Source organism: Pelmatolapia mariae, linkage group LG10_11 (genome assembly GCF_036321145.2).
Source record: "Pelmatolapia mariae isolate MD_Pm_ZW linkage group LG10_11, Pm_UMD_F_2, whole genome shotgun sequence".
Lineage (NCBI taxonomy): Eukaryota > Metazoa > Chordata > Actinopteri > Cichliformes > Cichlidae > Pelmatolapia > Pelmatolapia mariae.
The window spans coordinates 65269341-65282785 of record NC_086236.1 but is presented as its reverse complement, the minus strand read 5'-3'; the positions used below and the strand labels follow the sequence as shown (position 1 = coordinate 65282785).

Genomic DNA, 13445 nt, shown 5'->3' with positions numbered 1-13445 from the left:
GGAGCCTGCATACACACCATCATGGCCTGGAAAACAAGATCTAGAAGTAAAATCAACCTTCACACTTATAAACAATTGTATAATACGAGTATGAAAGCATTCAGCATCAAGAGGACAAGTACCATGTGCAGGTTTTCTCAAATCAGTAAACTGCAATTATTGGCATAATTTGCCTCAGACATGGATCATCCCATGTACTCAGTTAACATTAATGTAATCGGTGACTTCCCTTAAGCAAAGTCACTCCACTTAGCTATCACTAGGAGCTCAGTAGTGGCCAGCTAATGTGCCCCATATTAAACTATTCCATAAACACTGTATCTCTCATTTGCTTTCTCATGTTACTTGTCCGTCTCTGCTGAATCCTCTACATGTACTCTTAGAAAAACAAACATTAGCAACACACATGGACAATCCTGGAGGTCAGGCACAAATTGACAGGGTCCAGAGGTGCTGTAAAAAGAGCATAAAGTTAGCCAACCATAACTGTGGACACAAGTGACACTAGTTTCAACACAGGAAATGTTTCACATGTTATTCACATCGTCAAAATAACCTTCACATTTCCCCAACAACACAGTGTAACAGCATCACCAACTCATAACCTGTAAACACAGTTTTCTTCACACATAAACCCAGAAATCCTGTCGTAGAAAAACATCAACCAGCTATCCTGGTATAAACCACATGATCAAATCACATGAAGAACTGTAATGCTGTAGAAATGTTAGCGCTGCGCAGGTGTATACACACTTTCTCACAGTTACCTCTGTGAGCAACACAAGGTAGTGAATAACACCCTTGGTAGATGCAAACACAGAAAGTGGCATTTAAAAGGCCAAATTGTCATGCAACCTCGGATGGTGCTATCATCTTCCTGCTCCTTGTAAGAAGAAACACACATAGATTTATCTGCACCTTTGTCAGGTGGGGGTTAACTTTGCACAGTCGTGTTACATCAGTAAAATCGTGTCAGCTTTTGTCAGCTGTTGTCAATCAGTCAGTTTTATTTCTCTTACTCATTTGTTATTCACTCATTCATGCATTCATTCATTCTTTGCTAAAAGTGGAACCCATCGACGCATTCAGTTTCCACACATAGCAAAATGACGTCATTTTAAAAAGAAAAAGAAGAAAATTTCAAAAGAATTTAGGCTGGATTATCTCGCTCAATCCTTTTTGACAGGGACTTTCATTTTAATTATCCCAGATAAGTGACTTTCTCCGGAGCCCATTTTAATTTTTTGGAGAAAGTCAACGGTTTGCAACGGTTTTCTCGACATGTCGTATAGCGCTTTTGTTCCAATCGTGCAGATCTGCTCAAACAGAGATTATCAAACAAAACTTTCAGTGCACTGTGAAAGTATCAAAATAAAAAGGCCTCGTTCAGTCATGACACACACTCCTCATCTCAGGAGGGTAAATCATACCATTAGCATGATTTATCAAACCATCATACTAATTGGCAGGCTCAACGTCACAACAAAAGAAAAATCATCAGCTAGATAAACACCAAACCAACCATCAGCCACACAACACACAACATAACCCTAATGTCTTATTAGCTATGAATTTAATCTGTACTTTTTTACTCATTTAGGCCAAAGATCTCATTTAGTTTTCCTTTTTTCCCGTCATCATAAAACATGTGACATGTCATCAGATATTTCACAAAAGAAGTTTGTTATGTATTCAGAGTTGTGTATCTGGGTGCAGGATTCATTCACACATCACAACAGGAAACTCAGTGTTTTAGAGTCTCCACACTAATAAACTCCAACACATCCCATTCACTCGTGCTAGAATTCAATCACCTTGCATTAATCTAAGAACGATCAACTAATTTGCATATCAGCTATTAACCCACTAAGATGGCAGGACAACAGAAATGCATGTTCAAAATATTATCACAACAATAGAATTTCCCTCATACAGTAAAATATTTTGTGCTGCATCAATCAGGCAGAAAGCATCTCCCAATTTACTATATTAACAACTAAATTTATTGTCTGATCACTGGTTGGTCAAACCAGAATCTTGTTTCCCACAAAAATTAAACTGTTGTCCTGTAACCTAGAGAGTTAACTGTCAGCATTGGGTAAATTCAGCATTTGATAACAAGTGTCTGTTAAATTTACACTATTTTAGCACTGATGAGAGATAAGAAGCTGATTTTCATTGCACGTGTGTTTGTGTTATTAAGCAGGTTTAATCAATGTCTCTGGAGCTGCATCTCCAGCAGAGCATGTTCTTAAAGCTGCCTTTCCTACACACTTCTCTGCTATTAATTGATCCTTTCTTAACTAACATGCTATGAGTCCACTGGTCTTTGCATCACACGAGGTGACTTGGACAAGATGATAAACAGACTCACATGCTCAAGATGCTGTCTAATCTTCATGAGCTCTCTTTTGGTTGTGTTAGTAGGGTTAATGCATGTTCTGCTTGTGTGTGTGATTTTGTATACGTTTCTTTTTGTAGTGGTTCAGATTCCTTCACAATTTTCCTACTTAAGCAGTCAGTATTATTTTGCCCAGATTTGCTAACCCAAATTTTGATTTCCCACATTAAACAACAGCTTTCCTCTGTGTTCTCACCTCCTCTCACTCTGTTGTCCTCTCCCACTTCAACAGTCCAACAGCCGGCAGTTCTTCTTCAGCTTTGTCCTGTGTTCCACTGTCTCTTCTTGCCATTTTCTCCAAAGGTGGCAAATGTCAACTTCCAACAGTCTCCTCAGTTCTTTTCACAAGCACAGTGAAGTTGCAGCTTGTTGGAAACACAGTGCCATTCATCAATCAGTCAGGATGATGGTTTGCTCTTCTTCTGCGATGCTGTTTGTCCACACTGCTGCTGCTTGCTGGGTCTCTTTGCTCAGGACTTTGCTGCTGTCTCTTTATCTGCCATGTTATTGCTCTTGGAGCTGCATTCCTTGTCTTCAGGGAGGAGTGAGAGCTCGCTTGTGAGGTTGAGGGACACATGGTGCTGTAAATAAGTTAGCCAAAAACTTGGCCTAAACGTTTCCAATGATGTTAAACTATAACTTTATTCCGACTGCTGCATGTGGAAAATCGATCCAGGTCTGCTTTTCACCTGAAAGTGACAAACTAAGACATTTTCATTATTATCATCACTGCTTAACCGACACACAGAACTCTCTCTCTGTCTTTCGTAAACTCTCCTTTCTTAAAAGCAGAAAATGAGATTGTAGTTGTTCTTGGCTGATAAACACATAACCTTTTTCCTATGATTATTTTTCATCTACAACGTAAATTTCGTCTCTTTTTACTCTTTTTTTTTTCTTTACAATAGCTGGTGACCTGCAGAATCACCGCTCTCACAATTTGTGACAATTACGTTTACACAACGCACACACACACTGCGACGTCAGACACATTCACACTCACTCTTTGCATCTGCATAAATAAACCATATGGCTGATGATATGTGCCATGGTGATCCATAAGTATGATCACAAGTTTATCTAGTTATTTTTCAACCCAACAAAACAAATAAACAAAAACATGATGCTGATGCTATGAACACTCTACACACATGAATCAAGATCCAGGAAAACTGCTGCGCATCTGAAAGAAGAAGCTGAACTCACGGATACGCTACATACTCGAGTTATCATAGTTCTCTTCCCCTTTCTTTGATGAGTTCTCAGCCAGCTCCTGATCTGATAATGTGTAGCTTGCTCATCAGCTCAGAAGAGACAGCAACGCAACCTCACACAGTGGTTGTGTGCTTCGCCCACTGTGGCAAAGACTTGCACCTTCATATTTACTCAGCTTCTCCATCATGTAGTTTTCAACTGCTTCATATAGGGTGCAGCATATTAGTTGTTTTCATAGGTGTGCTCTATATCTCAACAATGGCTCATATTAGAATGACAGTTTTTAAACAGGTCAAGTGCCTCTATGCACGTCATTAGTTTAAATATTTACCTATTTTACTTCATCTCATATGTCATTGTACTGTATTTGAGCAACCTTACGCTTAATGCAGATTACTGTTAACAACTAGTTAAATTAATGGTCAGGAGCACAGGCTGTTGTTGATCAGGGCAATCTAAAGAATCATCTAAACATTTTGTGTCAGCAAGGGGTGGGGGAAGCCATTCACCAGAGCATAGCTTAAATGCTGCTGATGTGGGCTGGCCTTCTCCACATGCTCTTCAAGGCTGCTGTTTTCCTGAAACCGTCAAACATTTGAATCTCTTCTATTTATAAGCCTGCGATTAAACGCACGGCTAAGGTCCGCGTGAAACCCGCGCGACCGTGCTCGCGTGAACCCGCGCAGCTAAGGAGCCATCGCTCTCTTTTGTTTAAAAACTTTGCGCTGCCAGCAGCGAAGTCCAGTCTGTCAACCTCTGATGCACTCTTGGTTGCTTTGGAACCCATGATAACAACAACAACCGTGTAAAAGACCTCGCCTGCTCCGCAGTCATTCACACAACAACAACAACAACACAAAATAGGCCTATAATTTTCCCCAGCCTGCGCGACCCCGCACGGCTCAGGCCCGCGTGCAAGCCGCGCGACCGTGCTCGCGTTAACTCGCGCAGCTACACTTAATTAAGGAGCCGTCGCTCTCTTTTTTTTATAAGCCTGCGTCTAACCGCACGGCTAAGGTCCGCGTGCAAGCCGCGCGACCATGCTCGCGTGTACCCGCGCAGCTACAGCGCTCTCTTTGTACAGTACTTACTTGGTGTTGCTCTTGTGTGTAGTATAGCCTCGAATCCCGCCGATCGTCATTCATCGAGGAGAAAAGACAGACAGCTAAACCACAGGAACTTCCTGGCTGACGTCTTCCAGCGTGTCCCTTCTCCCCTCGGTGAATGTCGATCCAGAGATCCGGCTCTCGAAGGACCAATTAATGATAGGTTTGTAGCATAAACCTATTCGCTGGAACGTTCAGGACAATTTGCTACACAGCAAAGAACAAGACTCAAGTAGGCAACATCCTTGTGTTACTCATGCATGAGGAGGCCTGCCTGGAGCCAAGTGTCGTTCCACCCACTTGACCTCCGTCAGACTCTCAGCCAGGTTCCCCATAGCACTCCTTTTATTGTGGTTACATACATATGCATAAGGTCATTAACATATAACAGCTTACATAGGTATACATGTGAACAAAGAATACCCTGTGTGTGTGTGTGTGTGTGTGTGTGTGTGTGTGTGTGTGTGTGTGTGTCCATAAAGTGACTTCCTAACCCTGCTGGCCTGGAAGTCCAGCAGTTCATCTAAACAAAATGCACTTAGAGTAAAACAGACATAGATACGTTTATCCTACCATAAAACAATAAGACAAGGTACGACCTCTTCCCATGCTCCCAGGATGTGGGTGTGAAAACCAGAGTGCTCTGGAATGCACACAACGTGTGTCTGCAGACTACTAAGGATCAAACCTCTATTAATCTACAACTAATTATAAAACTCTAAGCATATATGAGTAGATATTTCTAAGCATAAATGACAATCAACAATACAAAACCTAACACATATAGTATCATTTGGAGATTATTCCACACTTTAATATCATTATCCCAACTCATACCTTCACATCAAGAATGAAATACAAATCCATGAGTAGTTTTTTTAAGTAACAATGTTACTTAAATTTTATAGGAAGGGAAACTTGCGCGTGTGTCTTGCCAAACACAGCCACAGCATTGAAGCACAGTTGGACAAAATATGTGACTTGCAATCATTTTGCCAACATGGAAGCCAGTGGCAAGCTATTTCTCTGAACTACTTTGGTGGTTCAAAGAAACAGCTAAACACACACAACTGCCTATTCAACACTTTTTTTCTCTTTCAGCTTAAAAGAGGATGTGAAAACACCCTTTGTCTTGACCATTAAATTTACTGTACATGTTACTAATTTTAGTTATTTTTGGCTTACTGAATATTGGTATTAAAATAAAGCGATAACATAGGCATTCTGACATTTCCTTTTAAATACAACTTATTTTGATGCACGTAAAAATATTACTTACGTGAACTCTGCAATATGAATGCGTGTATGAAACTTTGAAATCTGCTAAATCCCCAAAAATGTCAAAGTATGTGATGTGCCAGGCAGGATGAAGAACCCAAAAGCAGGACTCATACACAAAGGAATAAACTCAAGACGGCAGCTTTATTGCTGTAGAAAAATTTAAAAATAAAATACAAGAAAACTAAACTAGAAACTCAAAATGTGTAGTTCAAACTAGAAAACCAGGAAACAGAGAACCAGAACATTACCAGGAGCATGGAAGAAAAACACAGCAGTGTGAGGGGACGACACAACAAAGAGCAAAGGAAGACACAGGGCTTAAATGAGAGAAAGAGAAACAGGAGGGAAACATGTTTCTTATGTTTCTTGAATTTACACACCACTGTTGCTTGTGAAGCTTTCACTCACATGTGCTGTACTAGTGTACCAGTAATGTGATTTCAGATCATTTGTGGCCTACAGTCGGGTAGTTGCCTATGGATTTGTTGCTACTTATGTTTTTAATGTATACATACAGTGAGACATTAAATGCAAGTGACAGCAAAAGATCAGCAAAGTATATGAAAAAGAAACTTTATGCCACAGCCAAAACTTGCGGCCACGACTGTGCATGTACCACACACTGTCAGTAACATGTGGTTTCTTCACCAGTTCCAATTCCTTAATCTTTACCAGCTTCAAGTTATCGAGAGAGACAGAAAAATACTCTTCCTGCAGAGATTCAGCAGTAGAGGGTGTTTTTTAAGCAAATGAAACAGCAGTATTTCTCATTGCTTATGTAGTGAGAAAAACATTTACACAGTTTGATATAAGATGGTGCTTTTACAGAAGCCAGTCTTGCTCAGTAAAATTTAAATGTGTGCTGAGAAACTTCCTGAAATCTTGGTGCAAAAACAAGGAAGAAACTAGAGAAGAAACTAGAGAAGAAAATAGAGACGACGAGGGCAGTCAACTGAGATTACTGTGGAGGGAAGAGTAAATGAGAAAGACAGCAAAAAGGTAAAAAATAAATAAAATTCCACCTTTTGCTTCTATATGGCACTGCTGATAACAGTTAATTGTGCTGGATGAAACAACTGGGCTGACTGGTGGACTGTTGTTTTGTGTCTGTTATTACATTAGTGAAATGATACAGCTATGTTTTAAGACAGAGTTTATACATACAACCGCAAACAAATTATGTGATATCCTTTAAGATATATGATGTAAAATTTGGAAAATCCCTTGTTCTAATTCTGCATATTTACATTATCTGCATTAAAGTTTATCTGTGGAGGGATAAACTGAACGTGTCACACATCAAACATCGAACATGTTTGTTCTCATCTGGGAAATTCTGGTTTTCTCTGAGAGCAGCAATGCTAAAAAAAAGTTTTGACTCTTCTCTTCTGTAATCTTGTAATTAGGTTTCAAATCTGGTGGAAAACGGCAATCTCAAGAATACTGTGTTATTCTTAGTGGAATAAAACTAACAGCAAAAGCTGCTCATCTGCTGGATAAGTTATTCTGTGGAGGGAGAGACTGAACGTCTCGAGCCTCGAACATGTTTGTTCTCATCTGGTCGGCTCTGTTTGTCTCTGTGAAAGGCAGCATTGCTGACACAGGTTTGTATCTTCTCCTTTGCTGTAATTCTGCTATATTTGTAGTTAAAAAAATATTTACATGTAGTAAAAAAAAAAAAAAAAGATGATAAGAATTTATTAGTATCTACAGTTGATCATAAACTTGTGCCTTTACTATTTACATCTCTACTATTATCATGTGTAGCATTTTAATTTATTTTTTTCTTAAACATGTCCAGAGATATTGTTAATCAATATCCAGGCAAATTTCATAGCCTGTATATAATAGGCTATGAAATGTGAAAATTATAGTTGTTGTGTAATACATAAAAGTTACTGTAATATCTTTAATTGTGTGGATGCTGTAGGCAATTGAGTTCCTGTTTCTCTTTATTCTTTATCCTTTATTATTCTTCTAGTTACATATAATTGTTATTGCTGCAAACTAAATATTACATTCACTGTTTATCTTTCCCTTTGCATTAACAGGTGACTCAGCCTTGGCGCAACAACACTGTGACAAAGGATACTGTCTTAATCTCACTGAGCGAGAGCTAACAGCAGAGGCTGGACTCTGTGTTGTGATCCCGTGTTCTTTCACTACTGCTGCTAACTTTACACCCAAACATATAGTTTGGTACAAATGTGAAGCATCTCAAAAAATTTGCAGTGATGCTGACATAATATTTCACAGCAACAAAACCACAGACACAAACACTCAGTCTGGGTTTGAAGGACGAGTGTCACGTTTGGAGCCTGATGTGAGTCAGAACAACTGCAGCATCATCATTAATGATCTCAAAGAGTCTGATAATGGATCATATCAGCTCAGAGTTACTGGAGAACTGAATGGAAAACAAGATGGATTTACATTCATTCCAAGAGTAACTGTCTCTGTTAAAGGTATGAAAAGCTATTCCAAGAACAATCATGTGGAAAAAAAATATTCAGTCATGTACAATAACATATTTAGTATTTTTATAGCCTTAATGAAGTATTCATTTTTTGGGAGAATTGTTGACCTCTTTGGTAGCTGGTAGGAACTGCAGCAGTTCCTGTTAAAACTGTTTGCCTTGACAATATCTTACTATTTGAAAAACAGAATGATGTTCTAGATGAACTTCAGGTAGTTAATCTGTTTTTACAAATGCAATGTATTTACATTAGGTCTTAATCAAAAACGCAGAGTTAAGATTCCCACACTGACAGAGGGACAGCAGGCCACACTGACCTGCACTGCTCCTGGTCTCTGCTCTGGATCCGTTCCTAAAATTACCTGGACATGGAGAGGAGCAGGAGGGACTGAATCTTACATTGCAGGGAACAGCACTGCTTTCAAGACCGGGAATCTGACTGCTTTCAGACAGAGACACATCTCAACTTTGACCTTTAATCCTTCATCTGAACAGCACAACACTAGTGTCACTTGCAAGATCAACTTCACAGGTGGAAAAAGTACACAGAAGACTTTCACTCTAAATGTGAACCGTGAGTTCTTTGCAAACTTTCTTTTATATAAATTTTTTTAATCTATTGAATGATCACTAGAGTCTTAAAAGGAAATCACATTATTGTAAAATGTATATTTTTATCTCACAGATAAGAAAGAAATTACAATCCGTGGTGTTACAACTGTTAAGGAGGGAGATTTTCTGAATCTGACCTGCAGTATTAAAAGTTTCCCTCCATCTCTGATTGAGTGGTCTAAACTTGGTTCTGACACAAACCTGCACAATGACACTGGATCATCCACAATTTTCATTCAAAATGTGAAACCAGATCATTCTGGACAGTACATCTGTACAGTTACATATATGAACAATACCCTAAAGAATAACGTCACCATAACAGTAATATGTAAGTACCACACATTGTCACATTACTGGTTAACATCACCAGTGATGTCATCAACAGCCTTATCATCTTCCAGGTTAACTTTGCAGTTGAAGCTGTGAAGAATGATTACATGCCAGTGTTGTTTCCGAACTCCTTAAATAAACCACTGAAATATATTCCACAGATAACAGGGCTGCTCGGATCATTGGGAATACAACTGTGAAGAAGGGAGATGTTCTGAATCTGACCTGTAGTGTTGAAAGTTTCCCTCCATCTGTGATTGTGTGGTCTAAACTTGGTTCTGACACAAACCTGCACAATGACACTGGATCAGCGACACTTGTCATCCCTAATGCAACAGCAGAACATTCTGGACAGTACATTTGTGCAGTTACATATTTGAACAATACCCTGAAGAAGGATATCAGTGTCACAGTGATATGTAAGTACACAACTTTGTGCTTTTAAGCAGAACATTTTTAGCAGTGGTCATATTCGTTTCATCTGGTACCTGAAATGGTGAGTTTAGATTAGTGTAATTATTTTAAATAACTCTTACAGCCACACCTCATTAAATATGTGATATCATCAACATTTGTGTGTATTTGCTTTGAAATTTTTAGATAGTGATACCAGTGACTACTTGTATTATTTTTAAATGTCAAAATTGTCACTTAAAATAATTTTGAAAAGGTGAAGACGATGTACAAATGTATGTTTTTTTATTTATAGATGTAGAGTAAAACTTTATTCAGAAAGAGGAACACTGTCGACTGCACTATACAGGGGAAGTAAGAGGAAATGTCTTAGGAGCCTTTTGAAACATGTAATGATATTGTGCAGTGATCAATTGTAATTAGCACTTTAATGACATTTGTGGCATTTTACACTTTGCATTAATTAAACTCGCGTATTTATTATTCTTATCCTTCAGGGGTTTTTTTGTGTTGAATCATTACATGGCAGTGTAACTTGCCCTCTCCTTAAATATACCACTGAAATCACTGAAATGTATTTTACAGATAACAGGGATGCTCAGATCATTGGGAATACAACTGTTAAGGAAGGAGATGTTCTGAATCTGACCTGCAGTGTTGAAAGTTTCCCTCCATCTCTGATTGAGTGGTCTAAACTCGGTTCTGACACAAACCTTCACAATGACACTGGATCATCCACAATTTTCATTCAAAATGTGAAACCAGATCATTCTGGACAGTACATCTGTACAGTTACATATATGAACAATACCCTAAAGAATAACGTCACCATAACAGTAATATGTAAGTACCACACATTGTCACATTACTGGTTAACATCACCAGTGATGTCATCAGCAGCCTTATCATCTTCCAGGTTAATTTTGCAGTTGAAGCTGTGAAGAATGATTACATGCCAGTGTTGTTTCCGAACTCCTTAAATAAACCACTGAAATATCCTCCACAGATAACAGGGCTGCTCGGATCATTGGGAATACAACTGTGAAGGAGGGAGATGTTCTGAATCTGACCTGCAGTGTTGAAAGCTTTCCTCCATCTGTGATCGTGTGGTCTAAATGTGGTTCTAACACAAAACTGCACAATGACACTGGATCAGCTATACTTGTCGTCCGTAATGTGACATCAGAACATTCAGGGCAGTACATCTGTACAGTAAAACATCTGGACACAGCTGTGACTTCATATGTTGATGTAACTGTGACTTGTAAGTAGATGGCATGTATTTTTAACCTGAAATTCATTAACATTAAAGCTTGCAGCGTCCCCTGTATTATGATTCTGATTACATGTTTATAGGGCATACAAAGATACAGAATGGCTCAGGATGTGTGCTTCAGTCTGAGGGTTTGACCTGTGTTTGCATCAATGAAGGCTTTCCTTTACCTAACATCACATGGCCTCTGTTGAATCACCACACTGAGTACTCTGTCATTACTAGTGTATTAAACCACACAGTCAACAGCACTGTCAGTGTAACTGTAAAAAACCATGGCAACAGCACTGTTGAATGTGTCAGCAACAATGGAAATGGAGAAGAAAGAGAAAACCTGCTGATCAATAACAACTTGTCCAAAAAAGATGGTAAGTTTTGTTTGGTTGTTGTTGTTTTAAATTAAAACCCTTTCTGTAACACTTAACCACTTGACATTTTTACTACCATTTTTTAACCCATGTAATCTATGACCTATGCAATTAAGACAATCATTAGACTAGCCATTAGGTGTGCTGTATATAATTCAATATGTGAGTTAACAGGTTTTTCATGTTGTTTCCTTCGAGTGCAGAGCCGTCATCGGGTCTTAGGTGGAGATTTCTGGAAATTATCATTGCATTTTTGATTGGTGCAGTTCTTTCATCAGGTGTTTGCTTTTTGGCCCAAAAGTGCTACAGGTACAGAATTTATTTTTGTAGTTATTATTAACGTTTCTGTGTAGATGCAATTTAACATTCATTTCAACATTGTTTCTGTAAATATGCCCTTTTCTACAGAAAAGAAATGACGAGTTCTGGACATTTGAATGACACTTTTGTGATGCTGACACGTCCAGATGATCCACTGGTATTTATGTTAATTCATCTTTTTTGATATAACTTAAAATAATAAAATGGGTTTCTGCACAAATATCTCGCATACATTTGGAGGAAGTCTCACTGCTGCTGGTAATCCACACCCAGTACAATACAGCTAAAGAGAGGGGAGAAACAAAATTAAAAATCATTGAAATAATCATTAGCTGGATTCAGTGGATTAACAGCAGCTGGTAACTGCACATAACCAGATAAAACTAATCTTTTCAAGGCATCAAAATAAAAATCTTTCACATCTCTGTGCTACTTAAAGGCAGATGTATATGCATAGTATGTAGATAGGAATCTCTCTCACACACACACACACACACTGAACCATGTCTTATATTAAAACAAATCACCCCACCAAAGGAACCGCACACTGCACAGCGCTATCAGGTGAAACAATAATAAGTCAGCTCAGTCCACCAGGACAACACTAAACAACAACACAAGCCAGCTTCAAGCAAGGCAGTTTCAGGAAAGATGATTGTTTTCCAGAAATGAAAAGCCAATCCTTTAATGGACACTACACATTACACAACTTTAGATAGGTGCATCATTGAAAACATGGGCTGACAACAAGGCATAGCTGTGATGGTAGGTAGAGGTTTCAGAATAAAGTGACCCTGCCTTTATTCTGCAAGGTGCCATTTAACACTGCCTAGCAATTTACAGGTGCACCCCCTACACCAGTACAATGCAGGAAGGGACAGATGGAGAGAGAAACCAAACAAATAGGATAGATTGACTTAGAATATGGCGCAGAACTCACACCCTTTGAAGCATGAAAGAATATACACTAGATAAATGGATAGTATGCACAATGTTGGTCTGCCTGTAACTGATAAATGACTGAAACTATTTACTTTGTACCTAACAGATATATGACGGTCAAGCATTACAAAACAACCAGACCCTGAACTCAAACAGTGGGACAAACGAAGTGGAATATGCCACCATTGATTTTTCCCTGTTAAAAACACACATTGGCAGAAAGGCAGCAAGGACGCAAGAAAGCACAAAGACGGAGTACGCTGAAATCAAGAAGATAATAAAAAAAGAACAAGAAGATGATGGTGGAGACGACGGTAAAATGTTGGAGGGGGAGATGAAACACTGTGAACCAGAAAAGAAGGAAGAGGAAGATGAGGCAGTGTACTCCACTGTGAATGATATAATAGATGATAATTAAGGAATTCTTTTGTATAGTTGCTAAGGATAAATATTGATCTCATCAGATGTAATGGATGGATTGATGGATAGATGGATTTCCATTTTGTGTTTGAATGAAAACCTTTTGAACAATCTCACAAATATTAACAAATCAAATCTTACAGGGATGAATATGTTAGCTCTGAATATAGTGCTCTGCAATAGTTTAATGACTGCGAATATTAGAAAAATGTCATGGTTAAGCAATTTTTAGATATCTATACTTCTTTACTATAAAATCTTACCCATGACATTTAGCTGTAGT

General features: G+C 38.6%; 1 protein-coding gene across 1 annotated transcript; it reads left to right on the top strand.

Annotated features, from left to right (window-relative positions):
* The first annotated feature begins 7531 nt into the window (after positions 1–7531).
* On the top strand, positions 7532–13160 carry LOC134635518 (sialic acid-binding Ig-like lectin 14). Its single transcript, XM_063484894.1, has 7 exons — positions 7532–7607; positions 8055–8468; positions 8733–9053; positions 10845–11102; positions 11195–11479; positions 11781–11788; positions 12849–13160. The coding sequence occupies exons 1-7, from the start codon at positions 7547–7549 to the stop codon at positions 13158–13160; spliced, it is 1659 nt and encodes a 552-aa protein (XP_063340964.1). The 5' UTR covers positions 7532–7546.
* The last annotated feature ends 285 nt before the right edge of the window (positions 13161–13445 follow it).